Source organism: Anneissia japonica, unplaced genomic scaffold, assembly GCF_011630105.1.
Source record: "Anneissia japonica isolate Jap-2015-1 unplaced genomic scaffold, ASM1163010v1 scaffold287754_len4335492_cov202, whole genome shotgun sequence".
Classification (NCBI taxonomy): Eukaryota; Metazoa; Echinodermata; class Crinoidea; order Comatulida; family Comatulidae; genus Anneissia; species Anneissia japonica.
In genome coordinates this window covers 2,289,472-2,304,526 of record NW_022705543.1, presented here as the reverse complement: position 1 = coordinate 2,304,526, position 15,055 = coordinate 2,289,472, and the positions used below count along the sequence as shown (strand labels likewise).

The window sequence follows — 15,055 nt, the reverse complement described above, 5'->3', positions numbered from 1 at the left end:
GGTGAATGTAGAGTCATTATGTCCACACCCAAACTTTATTTCTCAAAAAGATTTTTGCCCTTGCTCTGGCCACATTTATGGTGTGCTGAATTTGATTTCGTTAGTCCTTCCATCACTCGACTATTCACCGCCTATGTCATCATCATTCTCTTAATCACCATCGCCATAACTCCTGAGAATGCAGGAAAGTGCATCCCAGGTAGAACACACCCATCTGTTGAAATTACAAATAAAATTACAGTATAATCCATATTATAGGGGGGACACCTTCAGGACGAAAAAAGCATCACCTCAATATGGATGTCCCCTAAAAAAGGTTCCCTATTAAGGATGTGAAATTGACCATAGTAGTGAACAATGAGTTGAGTTCTTTGATTTCAGTTGATCTATAACTAACTAAATTGTATCAATAATTCGCAATGCAAATACAATACATTTATGATGGAGTAGCCCTATAATACAGTAGGGCCTACCTGGATCCCATTGGAAGTAAGTTTTTCTTTTTGAAGACTTTCATTGGCTTTCCTGGCATCTGTCCATTTTTAATGATGTTTGAACTGTCTCTACCACATTTTGTATATTGTAAATGTTTTCTTTATGTGATGCCGAATAAATTTGAATTGAATTTGTAATTAAAACGATAAAAGTTCTATATTGTTTCATATTCCAGTGCTGTGACAGATATATACATGGCCGGCGAAACCTGCGGGCCCCTCGGGCCCGGTCCCCCACTTTTTGGCAGAAAATATATAATGTTTATGCAGATATTTGTATGATCGGAAAGAAATTCAAGAAAAGAAAGAGTGCCCCCCCCCCACCCCGCTTTAAAAAACTTTCCGCCGGCCCTGATGTAATGCAATAAAGGTTAAGGTAAATTGGGGCTTAATGATAAGGTAGGACCGCCACAGGGGTGGCGCTAGCGAAGGGGGATGGGATAGTATTTAGGGGGTAGGGATCTAGGATCTATTTATAAATTTTAAAATTCTAGCATAATTAGATTCGCATCGCTGGTTACACTTGTGTGACTGCGTTACAGATGCTTAGTACTGTAGGTTAACGGTTCTCAAAAGGTTTGTCGATTGAAGATCCACCATCCCGTACGCAAGTCGCCGAAGCCGAACTAAAGCCCATGTCGAGGCATAGACCTTATTAAGGGTAATATTAAGGGTGATATTAATATTTGAAAAAATACTGTTTTATCTATTCCGTATAGGCCTACCTTTTTTCACGTATATTACTGATGTGCAGCCTATAACACTAAATTCACTGGGAACGTTACGTATGAAATCTCCCAGTAACCGACACAATTAAACCAGATCTGTCAGTCCCTCAAAGATTATGAATAGTGACGCAGTTTAACGCATGTTGACAGCAGAGCATTGTGTAGTGATTGAGGTCCCCGTTTTTTCACAAAGGGACTGTAGAAATAAATAGTATGAATGTCGCTCCAAAAATCAACTAAACCATTTTATTCTGCCTTTCTCTTTTATTTAAGCGTCATCAAGAATAAATATATATTGTTAAATCGAGAGAACCGATAGGGTCTAGAGCCTCCGAAAACTGAATTCTGTCATGTCGTGAACTCACGTAATTAGGGCCTACAGTAAGATTAAACATCAAAGATTTCGTGTACGGTATTAGTATAGGATAAAAATTAGCGGATTCTCTACTGTTCCACGTATCGTGAGATTCAATATGCTTGCATTTATAAGCCTATACAGTATTACATTATGTTGTTGAACCTTTTGCTGTATCTTTGGCATGATATATACGCAAAATGGTCTGGAATGGCAAATGGGTATAAAGTAGCGCTATGATGACTCGTTGTACTGTCGATGTGCTCTCATCACTTAGATTTAACGTTTCAAAAACTGCAGCAATTATGTCAGTCATTAATTATCATTTATCTTCATTAACGCCTTTTTGACATTTAAAAGAAACGGCTATATTTATGCACAAATACCGTACCATTCAAATTTACTACACCTAGAATGTTCCAATTCATTATTCCATACACATGAATCTGTTCACGATCATAATACCAGAAAGAAATGTAACTTATCTTCTAACTTTAAAAGAACTAAAATGGGTCAAAAAAACATGGAAAAATAAATGTTATCATGATTCAGCACGTAAATAATAATCTTCCGGCACCGAAACCTAGACTCGGAAATACCGGGATGGTGCCAAGCGGGGAAAAGTTTTACCTTTAGATGGACTAGATTAGATTACTTTTAGTTTAACATATCACTTGTACTAGCAATCTTTATTCAGGCCCCGAAACCATGATTTAGAAATACCGGGATGGTGTCCGGCAGGTTTCCTTGATAAGGCCTGATTAATTTTTTTGTATTATCTATTTTTTATTAAAGGGTTACGTGTTAAAAGCTTTGCTTTCAATGTAATTCCTTACATTTCATTTTCATATTTTTATTTATTGTTATAAGCATACTTTAAATTTTCTATTGTAATCATACTTGTGAATATGAATGTGAAATAAATCGAAATCGAAAACGCAGGAATTTAAGGTCATTAACTATCCACTAAGAATGTTGTGAAGTATATTTCCTGGAATCTAGAAAACCTTCCCTCCGATTCTGAACCCCTTTCCCTAAAAACCACCGTTTATTCAACATTCACGAGAAAACCTGATCCGCTTTTAATTATACACAACTACTGTAAAATGAAGATTGACAGACGTTAGAATAATAGGCTATAATTTATCTGTTGCTGGAAGGTGTGAATTTATAGGCCTAAGTAATGCCACTTATGCCCATTGAGGTAAAGTTAAACCTACTCCGGTTTTCAACCAATCTGGGGGGTGTTGGTGTGGGAATTGAGAGCTAAAACCGCTAATATTTCTTCGGTATGTGTGAAATTATGTGTCTTATTAGTACATACACCATTACAAAACATTATCGTGCAACCGTTTCAAGAATTAATCACCAACGTAAAAAAAAACTGACATCGGTGCTTCATACCTACGCGTGTCCATCACGAGTAGAACAGTAGTCCCATAATTGTATTAATCTACTGGGCATGCTCCGAGTAAACAATAGCTCACTCCACTTACTGAAATATCCTTACAATTCACCACACAGCTTTACGGAGCACAGTACGCAGCGAGTTAATCGGCTCCAAGTTATCATTTAGTTCCCCCGGGTTCATGTTTACAGACAGAAACCATATACGTGCTATATAGTACAGCGACATTTCATTTCAAAGAACCCCGCCATCTACTACTATTTCCTCAAGCAACATTAGCCTATCGTCGTAATAGCTATGGATTGCGTTTACCTGTCTTGTGAGTAGTTTACTTTATTGATTGGGGTTTTTTTTTTTTGTTATAATATGGGTTTGCTCACTATCTGTAATTCAAATAGGTACTTTATCCAGTCAGTAACGAGGATTTTTTGAACCACAGAATATCTTCCATTTCAGACTAAGACCTCTTATAGATTCATTGATATAGTAGCGTACTAATATCCGACAATGTTGCACATTTTCCTGGTTAATAAGTTATCGCGCTGCAACCTGACTCGTGTAGTAGGTATACCCAGGGAATAAGTTGCTTATTCTCGTGTTGATACATAAAGTTGTGACGTCTTCGGCAATTGTTAGGACATAAATGATAATTCCGTAAGTACAATTCATGAAGATATGGTAATAATATGGTTCTTTACAAGGAGAGCGAGTGTCGAGGAGCGCTCTATTTGTATATGGGTCGCGTGTTATACTAACTTTGTTTGCATTAGCGTCGTATCTCTCGACATCGACCCCTATTAAGTGCAGCACGTTCCTTCTTTCAGGACCTTCAAAACCCACGTGTGTGGTGTTTCAATAGTAATAAGATGCAGTTTCATGGAAGCAGATATATTATTATCGCATACTGTAGGTCGCTATGGGAGACGGTGAAGGAACGCAAAACAAAAAGTGCAACAGAAACCACGTTTAGTTTTAATCACAATTTAATGAGTAGGCCTGCCTTCGATGTTACACAACCACACACCCCCATACACATAACGAGTTTGTTATTTCCTATGGTATGTACGTGAACAAGTCGGCTATGAAGTTTGATCCATTTAAATGAGGCGTGAATCAGAATGTACTTCGACTGGGAGAGCCTGCATAATCTACATAAATACACCTTTGGTAATGATTAAACGTCCCTAGTCAGCAATCGATCACCCCATTATGTGAATTTAACTAAAGATTTGAACGATGCGAACATGATTTGATGTTTACAAAAAACATTCTATATGAAATCACATCGTCTAAATGATACAAAAAGACAACTAATCTAATACGGCCTAATAATATTCGACAGGGAACTATCAAGGCGGCTATCAGGAGCTGGAATTATTAGGCTATAAATATTATTTGTGTAAATTTGCCCGAATTGAAATTGAACCGCACGCGTAATATATAAACGCATGTTCACGAATAATTTAGTCGTTGTGCTCAACTCTTTCAATATTTTGGTGGCGCTTAATGATATACCATGTCGATACTGGTTCTACATCATTCTATATTTAACCTGGAAAGTTCTATGTATCAGTGCACAAACGGCGTCACTTTGTGTTCTGTGCACTTGATTAGGCATTAGTCAAAATTGAATAACGGGTCGCTGGTTACCAGGGCCGTTCTTTAGGGTACAAAATTAAAGATGTCTTTTCATTTACTACAGTATTTTGTTGCAGATTACGGCCAGAATTTATCATAAAGATAATGTTCAGTGATATCGCATAGGGCCTTCTCCGTTGAAACGATCCCAGTATTTCAGCTAAGTCAATCTTCGCGATTCCACTCCGTTTTTGAAACATCTCCATGAAATAAAAATCTAGTGGAATCTCTGTTCGCATATAGGCCTAAGTCGACCTGAGAGCGAGAGTAATGGGGACAAACATTAGGATATACTCTAAAAAAAACCCGAAAAATCTGGCTCTAATTCTAGCTTAATATAACATAGTAGGCCTACGGATACATTATAGCCTACTTCATATGGGTTCGACCTTTGTCGACAATTAGTTGAAACCAAAGCTGATCAATCCTGATCAATCGGTAATAAACATAATAAATTTAGTACACAAACATGAATAACATACCAACGGCATAAGTAAACAACAAATATCAATATTTGTCTTACTATTAATCAGTGGCGTATCCAGGAATTCGATATAGAGGGCGACCATGAAGGAGGGACCTTTTACGAATAGAGGGTCTACCCACCTCAGTCCCACCATGATTGGCCAAGACATTTTATGATTATGGTACCACTAGATCGCCGGAAATGACATTCTCAGACTTAAATTTGAATACAATTTTCATTTTTTTTCTTCATTATTTGTATATTTTGTAAAATTTAGGGGAGGGGAGAGGGGCGCAGACCGGCTGCTCCCTCTTAAATTGGCCGCGAGTTTATATTTTTAATTTATATATACATACTTTTTAAATAGTGGAATATTTAGATTTACACATTTATGTTGTGGCTGGATAAAAGATATTCATTGTGGGCAAAAATAAAATATTGATCACCATTGGTCAAGTCGTCAGATCTGTTGAAGACTTTACATCAACTGTGTAAATTACCGTCGTAGCACGTGAATTGACAGTCTTTTTTTTTTTCTTTTTTTTCTTTTTTGCAAACCTGCTTACGACCCAAAGCTGAAGTTTGGTGACCTACTTTTCGGAAGCGTGGGTGTAGTGTATAAAAATTTATGAAATGTTAGAATAATACAGTAGGCCTATTTGAGTGAATTTATTTTCTGTGCCATTCATGAACATGCCAAAACATAAAATAATAAAAAAAACAATCGCCTGCCGATGCCTTTCTGATACGAGGACTAAACTATTATCGAATTCATTAATTTTTCAGGTTTTATTGTGGCAATATTAGTTATCGGAGTCCACTCTGAGATTGCTACGTTCAATATGGGAGGCGTCACGGGCAATATAAGCTTCACAATAAGTAATGGCGGCGGTTACAATATAATCACAAGCCTGTCAGGATTACAGTATAACTACAGTTGGTCAGTACATCAGTTACCAATGTTTTACAACACAGAGTCGCCATGTTTAGCAGTCGGTGAAGTATTACACAGCTTTAGCGATGAGTTTGGGGAACCCTTGCCCGCAAATACTCAGCCATATAGTAGAACTAGCACTTTAAATGACATGGTGGTGGATAGATCAATTGTCTTGTCAAGAGATGGTAGTCATGAACTCATCTGCGCGCATATCCATCGTGACACAGCAGACGTCATCACCGCTGTTGCAACGTTTCAGGAACCTTTTGCAGGTACAATCATGTTTCGTCAAGCCGCTGATAACAGTGCGGACATCACGACGTTGTTTGTGGATCTGTACGATACTGTCGCACCAATTGAGTCTGCAGTTTATAGTTGGCGTGTGGCAGATTTCAGTGGTGAAGTTAATACAAGTTTGTCTCCGGATATGATATGTGACCAAGTCATGTCCAGCGAGCCATTTAACCCAAAGAATGTTAATGTAGATTTTTGTGATAAAATAGATTTGAAAAACTGTGCCGTCGGTGATCTAACTGGCAAATTTTCTGATCTGACTGTCCAACCCGTTGCTTCAAATATAAAGTACTTTTTCAACGATCCTGTTTTGCCTCTTTCTGGAAGTAGTTCCATTCTACAAAAGATACTAGTGCTGGAAAGCGAGGCGAACGTAAGCTCTTGTGCATATGTGAGAAAACTCGTTGGCAAAGAAGTCACGGCAAAAATTGATTCTGATCACGTACAAGGTTCATTCATATTCCGACAAACCTCTCCACTCGACTACACAAGTGTGCAAATCAATTTGCACAACATGCGGTCTATAGCAGGTGGCTTTCACGTGCACAAGTTCCCAGTTCCACAACGGTTTAGCGCAGAGGACCAGATCTGTAGCGATGCATCGGTGTCTGGTCACTTTAACCCATATGATGTACCAAAAAATGCGAATTACCCCGCTCCAGCCAACACTACGCAAGATAGATACGAAGTGGGCGATCTCAGCGGAAAATATGGTCTTTTAACCGGTTATAATAACCTAATGACAACGTACATGGACTGGAACTTGCCATTGTATGGACGCAATAGTATCATAGGGCGGTCAGTTGTTATTCACTTTTCGTCGGATGGTTCCCGATGGGTATGCGGAACAATTGGCTACCCTGGTGAAGTTAAAACCGTATATGGAAAATTCCAGACTCCTGTCGTCGGGAGTATAATGTTTCGGCAGTTGGTTGACGATCCGTTGTCGGATACGTCAGTCTTCATTGATGTTACCTATGCAAACGGGTCTCCAACCACCTCCAACCACAATTGGCATGTGCATATTTCAAAGGTGGGTAGTGATATGATGACAGACACTGATGTTTGTAAAAGCTGCAAAGGACATTCCAATCCATTCAATGTGTATTTAGACAATTACTCTGGATGCAATGCTGAGTTCCCGATGAGGTGCGAAGTCGGTGACTTGTCGAATAAACATGGAAAACTAGCTATCGCCGAATCAATGAACACAAAAGTAGGAAAGATATTCGGCACTGATGTACAGCTTCCTCTTTCAGGATTTGGAACCATTGAATCTATGAGTATTGTCATCCACGTTGCAGATTCAGGTGCTCCGCGTATGGCCTGCACCAATCTCTACACTCTGGAACCAAAGGTACTTAGTACAGGAACATGGACAGAAGGTCCGGCGAATGGAGAGATGCGATTCACGCAGAATTCCAAATACGATTTGACAAAATCTGAAATAAATATGCAGAACCTCGGAAATTTAGCCGGAGGATATCACGTACATCTACTACCAGTACCAATGAAAGCGGAATCGCCTTGTAGTGTCATGTCTGTTCAAAACCACTTCAACCCATTTAACGCCTCAACTCCAGCAAATGGAACAGACGATATGTACGAAGTCGGTGATTTAAGTAATAAATACGGTTCATTTGCAGGCGTAGACAGTGTGAATGCAGTGTATCATGATGCTAATCTACCTTTGTTTGGGCCTCTCAGTGTCGTTGGTCGATCGATCGTTATCCATAGGAATGATGAGACTGGTTCCCGGTGGATGTGTTCAACATTGGAGGAAGAACTTCCAGAGGGAACATTCGTGATCGAAGCTGAGTCAGAAATGAATGGTGAAATGTTCTCCGGTTACATCAAAATGGTAAGTTTACAAAAGCTTTTGATATATACCAATTACTGTATTCATAATTAAGATTAAACAACTGTGAAGTTTCTTTTCTACTAAACTGATACTGTACCTGGCCTACTATTATCTGATCAATTATTTTCTTAAGTTGTACAAAATTCCAGGTCGATTCCAGCAACGTAATGTTCAAAAGACCAGCTTATTTTATTGGGATTCTTAAGAAGTGAAACGTTTCTAAAATAAGTGTATTAAAAAAATGCCTTATTCTATTGTGTTATATTTCTGAGTGCTTTTTGATACTGAATTGACACCTTTACCAAATACGCTACCGTTAAAGTACTGCGTACACAAAATTAACTTGACCTGAACTTTTAAAAATAGTATGTTCACTCTGAACAGGTTCCATTCAATCAATTTATAATATGTCATCTCAAAGGTATTTGGATAAGAATGACTGATGTCACATTAAATGAACATTCAGAATGATATCGAATGGGTTTGATGCATAGAGTTATGTCGTTTTATCAGCCACATACTGTAGATAGATATTAACCACATTTCATGAGGAACAGTAAACAATCCGAAGTCCGTTATACAGTACATCGCGGAGATTTGAACAAAGTGTTTAGTAAAGCTGGTGAAAGCATATTTATTCAAATTTTGAGTTACGCGATGTTTTCATGTCGGGCTGACGCTGGCTGCAATCAGGGAACTTGGTAGGCCTATAGCGATAAATGTCTCCTATTCCCAGGGAAATCTTGACAAACACGTACACAAGGACATACATTTTTTTGGTTGTAAAATTTTCACTTCTGCTAGATCGCTCCACCATATTATTTTATGTCGTATTTGTTTAATATTAATGTGCCGGTGGTAGCTGTCCTCTTCAAAAGACCTTGTTGAAGCGCTTAGAGGCTTTATGCATGAAACGCTATAAGACCGACATATTATTATTATTATTATTATTATTATTATTATTATTATTATTATTATTATTATTATTATTATTATTATTATTATTATTATTTATTATTTATTATTATTTTTATTATTGATTCTGACATATTGACAAATGCCTAAGCTACTAGTAACTCATTTGCAGCTCAGATCTTCTTTTGTTTCAAATTAATTTGATAACTTAAATAGCTAGTCGTTGGGAGTATTAAGAAAGGCCGATAATTAATTTAACTATTTAAGGCTGCGTTATATCATTTGAATTCTGTATAAAATTGAATGTTATGGCATGGCATGAAGCTGATGAAAACTTTTAAAATAAGGTACAGTAATCCCAAAATTGTGAGTTTTCAAAACAAATGTTTTCACTAAATATTTTATCTACTGTATTAGTTAATTAATATGATTTACCTCGTATATACAATATTAATATGATCAACGTAGGCCTGAGGTTTGTTTTGTAGATTACATGAATTGATTTATTGTAGAGATTGTGCACGATAACCAGGGCAGATAGTGAAAACTCCCATCACTCATTTTCTGGTTCTTAACATCTGTGATTTCTGGAAAAAGTTCACCCTAAAGCGGGAAGTTTGTAATTATTGAAGAATTTTGTTAGTTCATCTGTACCTAGGGTATTTGTTAATGTACGGGAGTAAAAACTCTTTCAAAAAAGAGTTGAAAACGTATTACATTATTTTTTCTCATTGTGTAATCTCAACTCAATTCTCGCATATAAGAACAATAAAGATGAAAATATCATTAATTATTCATGTGAGGAAAAGATAGCTTCAGACATACTTTTGACCGCTTTTCTGCTGCCTTTAAATTAAATGTAAATTGAATTAGTTAGCAAAAGCTTCGGGTTTCACCACTGGGGACCAAAAGGTGAAGAGCGTTGCAGCCACAAATACGATTCCATTACCAAGACTAGGTTTTGACTCCAAGTGCTAGATATAGGTCAATACGCTCGCTGCTAATATTGCAAATACATGAACGACTTGTTATTTTTCAAGAAAGCAAACTGACAAGGCAATTTTAAAGTAATTTGTTCAAGTATTTGCAATTATAACTAGCATTCCAGTGTTGCATTAAAATGTTAGTCTGCATACGGAGCCTCGGGATATAAGCAATCTTCATTAGAAATGTATGAATTTTGTAATTATTGTTTATTGGACGATCAATTTATTAATGTAATTGGAAAAAATATGAAGACAATTGACGCAAATATCTTCAGGCGACTTGTTAATAGGTATTTTTTAGTAGCTTGATATTCAATAATTGTCATAAACAACTCTAATTTACTTTTGGCTTTAGGCCTACTGTTGTGCTGAATTGGCATATGGGTGTGGTCAGTGAGTATGCTGTTGGTACACGTTCTTCCACAACGTCAAAGGGCTCAAGTGAACGAAAGTATCGGGGCAACCGTTAGACAGATGACCATGTACATTTAGGTTATGTTCTTACACGGCAGCTAACGGTTAGCAGGATCCGGATCCTGCTAACCGTTAGCTGCCGTGCGTCAATACGAGAAGATCCCGATCCGGATACCAAGAATATGATGATCGAAACAGTGATGATAGAAACGCGCTCAACGTGCTAACCGATAGCGCTTGCTCACCGCTAACGGTTAGCGTTAACCGATCGAGCGTTCTCACACATGTGCTAACGGTTAGCTCCCGATCCGGATACTAGGGCTCTCGTGAGAACCAGGCTTTACGTACGCACGGACCAGATGTACACAGTGAGCTGCTTTTGAGAAGACTTGGTTCCACCGACCAAAATCAATATCAGAATTTCATTGTTCATATTTTGTTAGAAAATCTCAAATTAGTAAGATTGTCAATTTAATTTTATATTAATTAAATGTCTCTTACATGTTGAAAATTATATTATTTCGAGTAGGCCTATTTTGGAAATGCAGCGAAAATCCCGTGGCTACCAACATAACTTAGGTCATGGTCCAGGGGCCAAAAACGCCGAAAAATTAGCAGTTTTGGCGTTCTGTTAATGACTTCCTTTACTATGTGTATAAGGCTCACTCTTCGCGAAAATTCGGAATTTGTAAGAGCCGAGTGATCTGGGGTCAGGGGCCACAGGGGACACAAAGATCCATCGGTTCTAGAAAATTAGCATTTATCTCCTCTTCCCAGTAATACCATAGCTGTCAGCGATCAGTTTTTATTGACAGTAATGTACAAAGTAATCACGGAATGATGCCCGTGTCTTGCTGTTGCTAATTTCAGATTTATAAAGAAAGATGTCCAATATCGCAACTTTACTTTTTCTGTGTGTAGGTGGGTGTGTGTGATTTTTTTCCCCTTTTTTCGGGTTATTTTGATTTTTTTCGGTCTTATGAACTTCTGGTCACCGTCTAAGATTAAAAGCGACCCACAAATGATTAATAAAGGATAGTCTATTATGTTCATTAGAGCGACAACATTTGTAAGGGTAAAGAAAAATACATTGGAACCATTGAACCATTTGAGCTTTCTCTTGTTTAAAGTGCACAAACTAAATTCAATGGAATTTCATTTACAATTATTTTATTTTAGCTATTCCTTTATCACCAACTACCCTCTTTTAGCTCTTTGTCGAAATTAGGCGAGAAAATATATATCTCTATTATTCCTTTAATTTTATTTAGCCATAATTTGAAAATGATAATCTGACCACTCATAGACGCAAGGTCTATTCGATGTCTTTATACCATAGGCCTACTTGAATGTACTTTATCTTTTACTATTTAAAAGTGTCTTACCTAAAAACATTAGCAAAGTTTAGGACATGCGCATGAAGCAACTCGAGCCGACTCCACCGAGGCGCTAACTCGCGTGAGACATATTGATAACCTGTGTGATTCTTTACATGCAGTTTTATTTTAAAGACAGGCTCCGCAGGAAATCAATTTTTTGACATGTTCTACAACTGGTTTTTCTCAAAAAGTGTGTTTGTCGAAAAACTCAGTAGGCCTAACGGTTAAATATTCAAAAATCTTTATCTCATTATATCACTCCAACTTTTTTTTTTGTCATAAAAAGCACCAGTTGTACAACATATTAACATTTTTTTCCTCCGGAGCCTGGATTTAAGAATTTAAAAGAAAAATTTATTTTAGTATTTAGTGGCAGTATAACTTTAAGAGTAAAGTAAAATTATTTTGGTTTGGTTTTTATTTTTGGTTTGGCTATTTTAATTAGTTTAGGTAAAAGGGTCGTACCATAGGGACTTAAAAGTAGAGCGGCTATAAGAGACAGTGCTTCATTAATTATCCATAAAACAATATGTTTTTGTTTGCATTATAACAAACCACCATTAGTAATAAATTTAAACCTACCATTAATTATCATTATAGTCTACCCGGCATGCACCATGCTGAAATATCTATATATGAGTATTTGGCTCTTTTAGCAAAGTAATAGTAGCTGAAACTCTGTGGGGGTTCGTACCTGGAGGTAAGAGCGTGTTTATAAGGATCGTCAATCTGGCCATGCTGGAGTTATGGGGGTCACCGTAACAACATTGTTTTGTAAATCATTAGGCCTATTATATTTCTGTCATATTGAGTAGGCGTGACTGCGTATGGCAGTTGCAGATGGACAATCAATCTATTACATCTGGAACAAGATCCATATGGTAAAAAATATGGATAAAATATAGAGTGTTTACGTGACATAAATACGACCTGTTGTTTAATATATACTGTATACAATACATAGAGCACAGTTTTTTGGGGTGGTGGGGGGGGGGGCGTGCACCCTTCCGCAAAGAACAGGTTTTCTGGATAATCTAATACAGTAGGCCTATTTAAAATTTTGGTCATCCAGACTGGGCGTGTCAAGAGAGTGAAATCTTCTGGCTCTTTTCCCTTCCCCTTAATAGATACTTGCCTTTCAACCCCATATACGTTGGTTCAAATACTGGCAACACCTACTATAGTTCTGGTAAAGAAACAGCCCTCTTGCTAAGTTCAAAAAATTCTTATTTACATGCTGTTTGGTTAATCATTCGTAGATAAGAAGGAAATAAAATCAGAATAATGCTAAAAACTTCATTTCGTGTTGTTGCAAAACTAGAAAACAAAACGTTAACGGAATTAAAGCAGAAGTAATTATAAAGGTAAAGTGGATTGTTGCACTTTTACTTACCGGTATTGGTCGAATACAAAAAGGGTAAAGTGTAATGTTGTTTCGTGAATAAGAAGGAAATAAAATCAGAATAGTACGCTAAAAACCTTCCTCCGTGTTTTTGCGACACAGGTAAACAAAACGTTTATAGAAATAGAATTAATTAAACTGGTATCCAAGGTTGTTTTTTTGTAGGCCTATTGTACCTTTTACTATGGTTCGTAAGTAATTTTAATGAGAATTTTTACCGCAATGCTTACTGAGGTAGGTTCAGTTCATCAACATTTAACGAAGTAAAAATCGCTTAACCAAAGCATCATTGGGTGGATAAGGAAATATTAGAATAGTATGCTAAAACCTCCCTTCGTGTTTTTGCGAAACTGGTAAACAAAACGTTTATATAAATTAAGCCGTAATTAAAGTAAAATCTTTTGCACTGTTGCACCTTTTACTTATAGTTAACAAGTAATTTGAATCTAAATTTTTACCGCAATGATTACTGAGGTAGTCATCAAGATTTACCAAAGCAAACTCGCTAAAGTAACTTTCTATTTAGAAATATATTAGCATAAACAATGACTTTCTAGTTTGTCAAAGAATTACAATAGAGAACATTAAACTTCGTTTAACTTATAAATTCATTGATTGATTTGATTGATTGATTCTCTTGACAGCATCTTTCACAGGGAAGGGTCAAGAACTATAGTTCAGAATATTGACATTTTGACTGTCCAAACAGTATGTGACAGAGGAAAGTGTTGCACTGCCTCGTCTCCCTTCTTACTATATCTTTCATATTTAGCGTCAAGTGTTGCTCGTTGGTTAAGGTGCGCGGCTTGCCTTCCAAAATAAAGACCTAGGTTCAAATCCTAGCAAACCTAGATATTGTTCTCTAGCTAAAATCGTTTAAAGAAGATTCAACTTTCTTACATTCTATTGGATAAGGAGGAAATAGAATCAGAATCCAAGAAAAATTGCTTTTGTGTTGTGAAGTTTATAAAAATTCGGAAGCAAAGGTAATTGGAGAACCACTTAACAGTTATTGCTATTGTTGCTATCTAGTGTATTTTCTCGTGTCCTTATTGCATGTTTTTCTGACAAAATAAATGAAATGAAATGCAATTGTAGAATGGTCACATAATAATAATTTTTATGATGTTGCACCTTTTGCTTATTGTTTGTAAGTACTTTTTATCGCAATGCTGACTGAGGTAAGTACAGACAAAGCAAAAAGTTTTCATAATAGAATGCCAACATAAACAAGGATACTCGCGGATTGTTAGAGAATCATAATACATTGAGAATGTGGTAAATAATAAGAAAATGTAAAAAAACATCCGGGAGGATCACAGAATTTTACGCTTGTGAAGCACAAAAGTAAGTTAATCTGTGGTGCATTAGGAGGTATTGCAATACATTTAATAGATAGATCGTACCACCATTCAGATAAGAGATAATCCCCTCTAACCTGTGTAATCGTACTGGTTTCATACTAACTCTTGTAATTATAGGAATCTGGGTGCAAATTTTGTCAATTTTTAAATATTATTTTATTCTATTGTTAAATGTCAAGTCAAGTGTTGCTCGTTGGTTAAGGTGCGCGGCTTGCCTTCCAAAATAAAGACCTAGGTTCAAATCCTAATATTCCTAGATATTGTTCTCTAGCTAAAATCGTATAAAGAAGATTCAACTTTCTTACATTCTATTGGATAAGGAGGAAATAGAATCAGAATACAAGAAAAATTGCTTTTGTGTTGTGAAGTTTATAAAAATTCGGAAGCAGAGGTAATTGGAGAACCACTTAACAG

General features: G+C 36.7%; 1 protein-coding gene across 3 annotated transcripts in view; it reads left to right on the top strand.

The window, feature by feature from the left end:
- The window catches only part of LOC117105796, a 37,033-nt gene that overhangs the window by 4,653 nt on the left and 17,325 nt on the right, over window positions 1–15,055 (top strand). For 2 of the 3 annotated variants that reach the window (XM_033247076.1, XM_033247074.1), the window contains exons 1-2: window positions 3,084–3,304; window positions 5,876–8,181. In XM_033247076.1, coding sequence (XP_033102967.1) covers window positions 3,283–3,304; window positions 5,876–8,181 — 2,328 coding nt within the window. In that variant the 5' untranslated portion in view covers window positions 3,084–3,282. Of the gene's footprint in view, window positions 1–3,083; window positions 3,305–5,875; window positions 8,182–15,055 lie in introns of those variants that run through there. The other variant, XM_033247075.1, reaches the window with a different exon arrangement.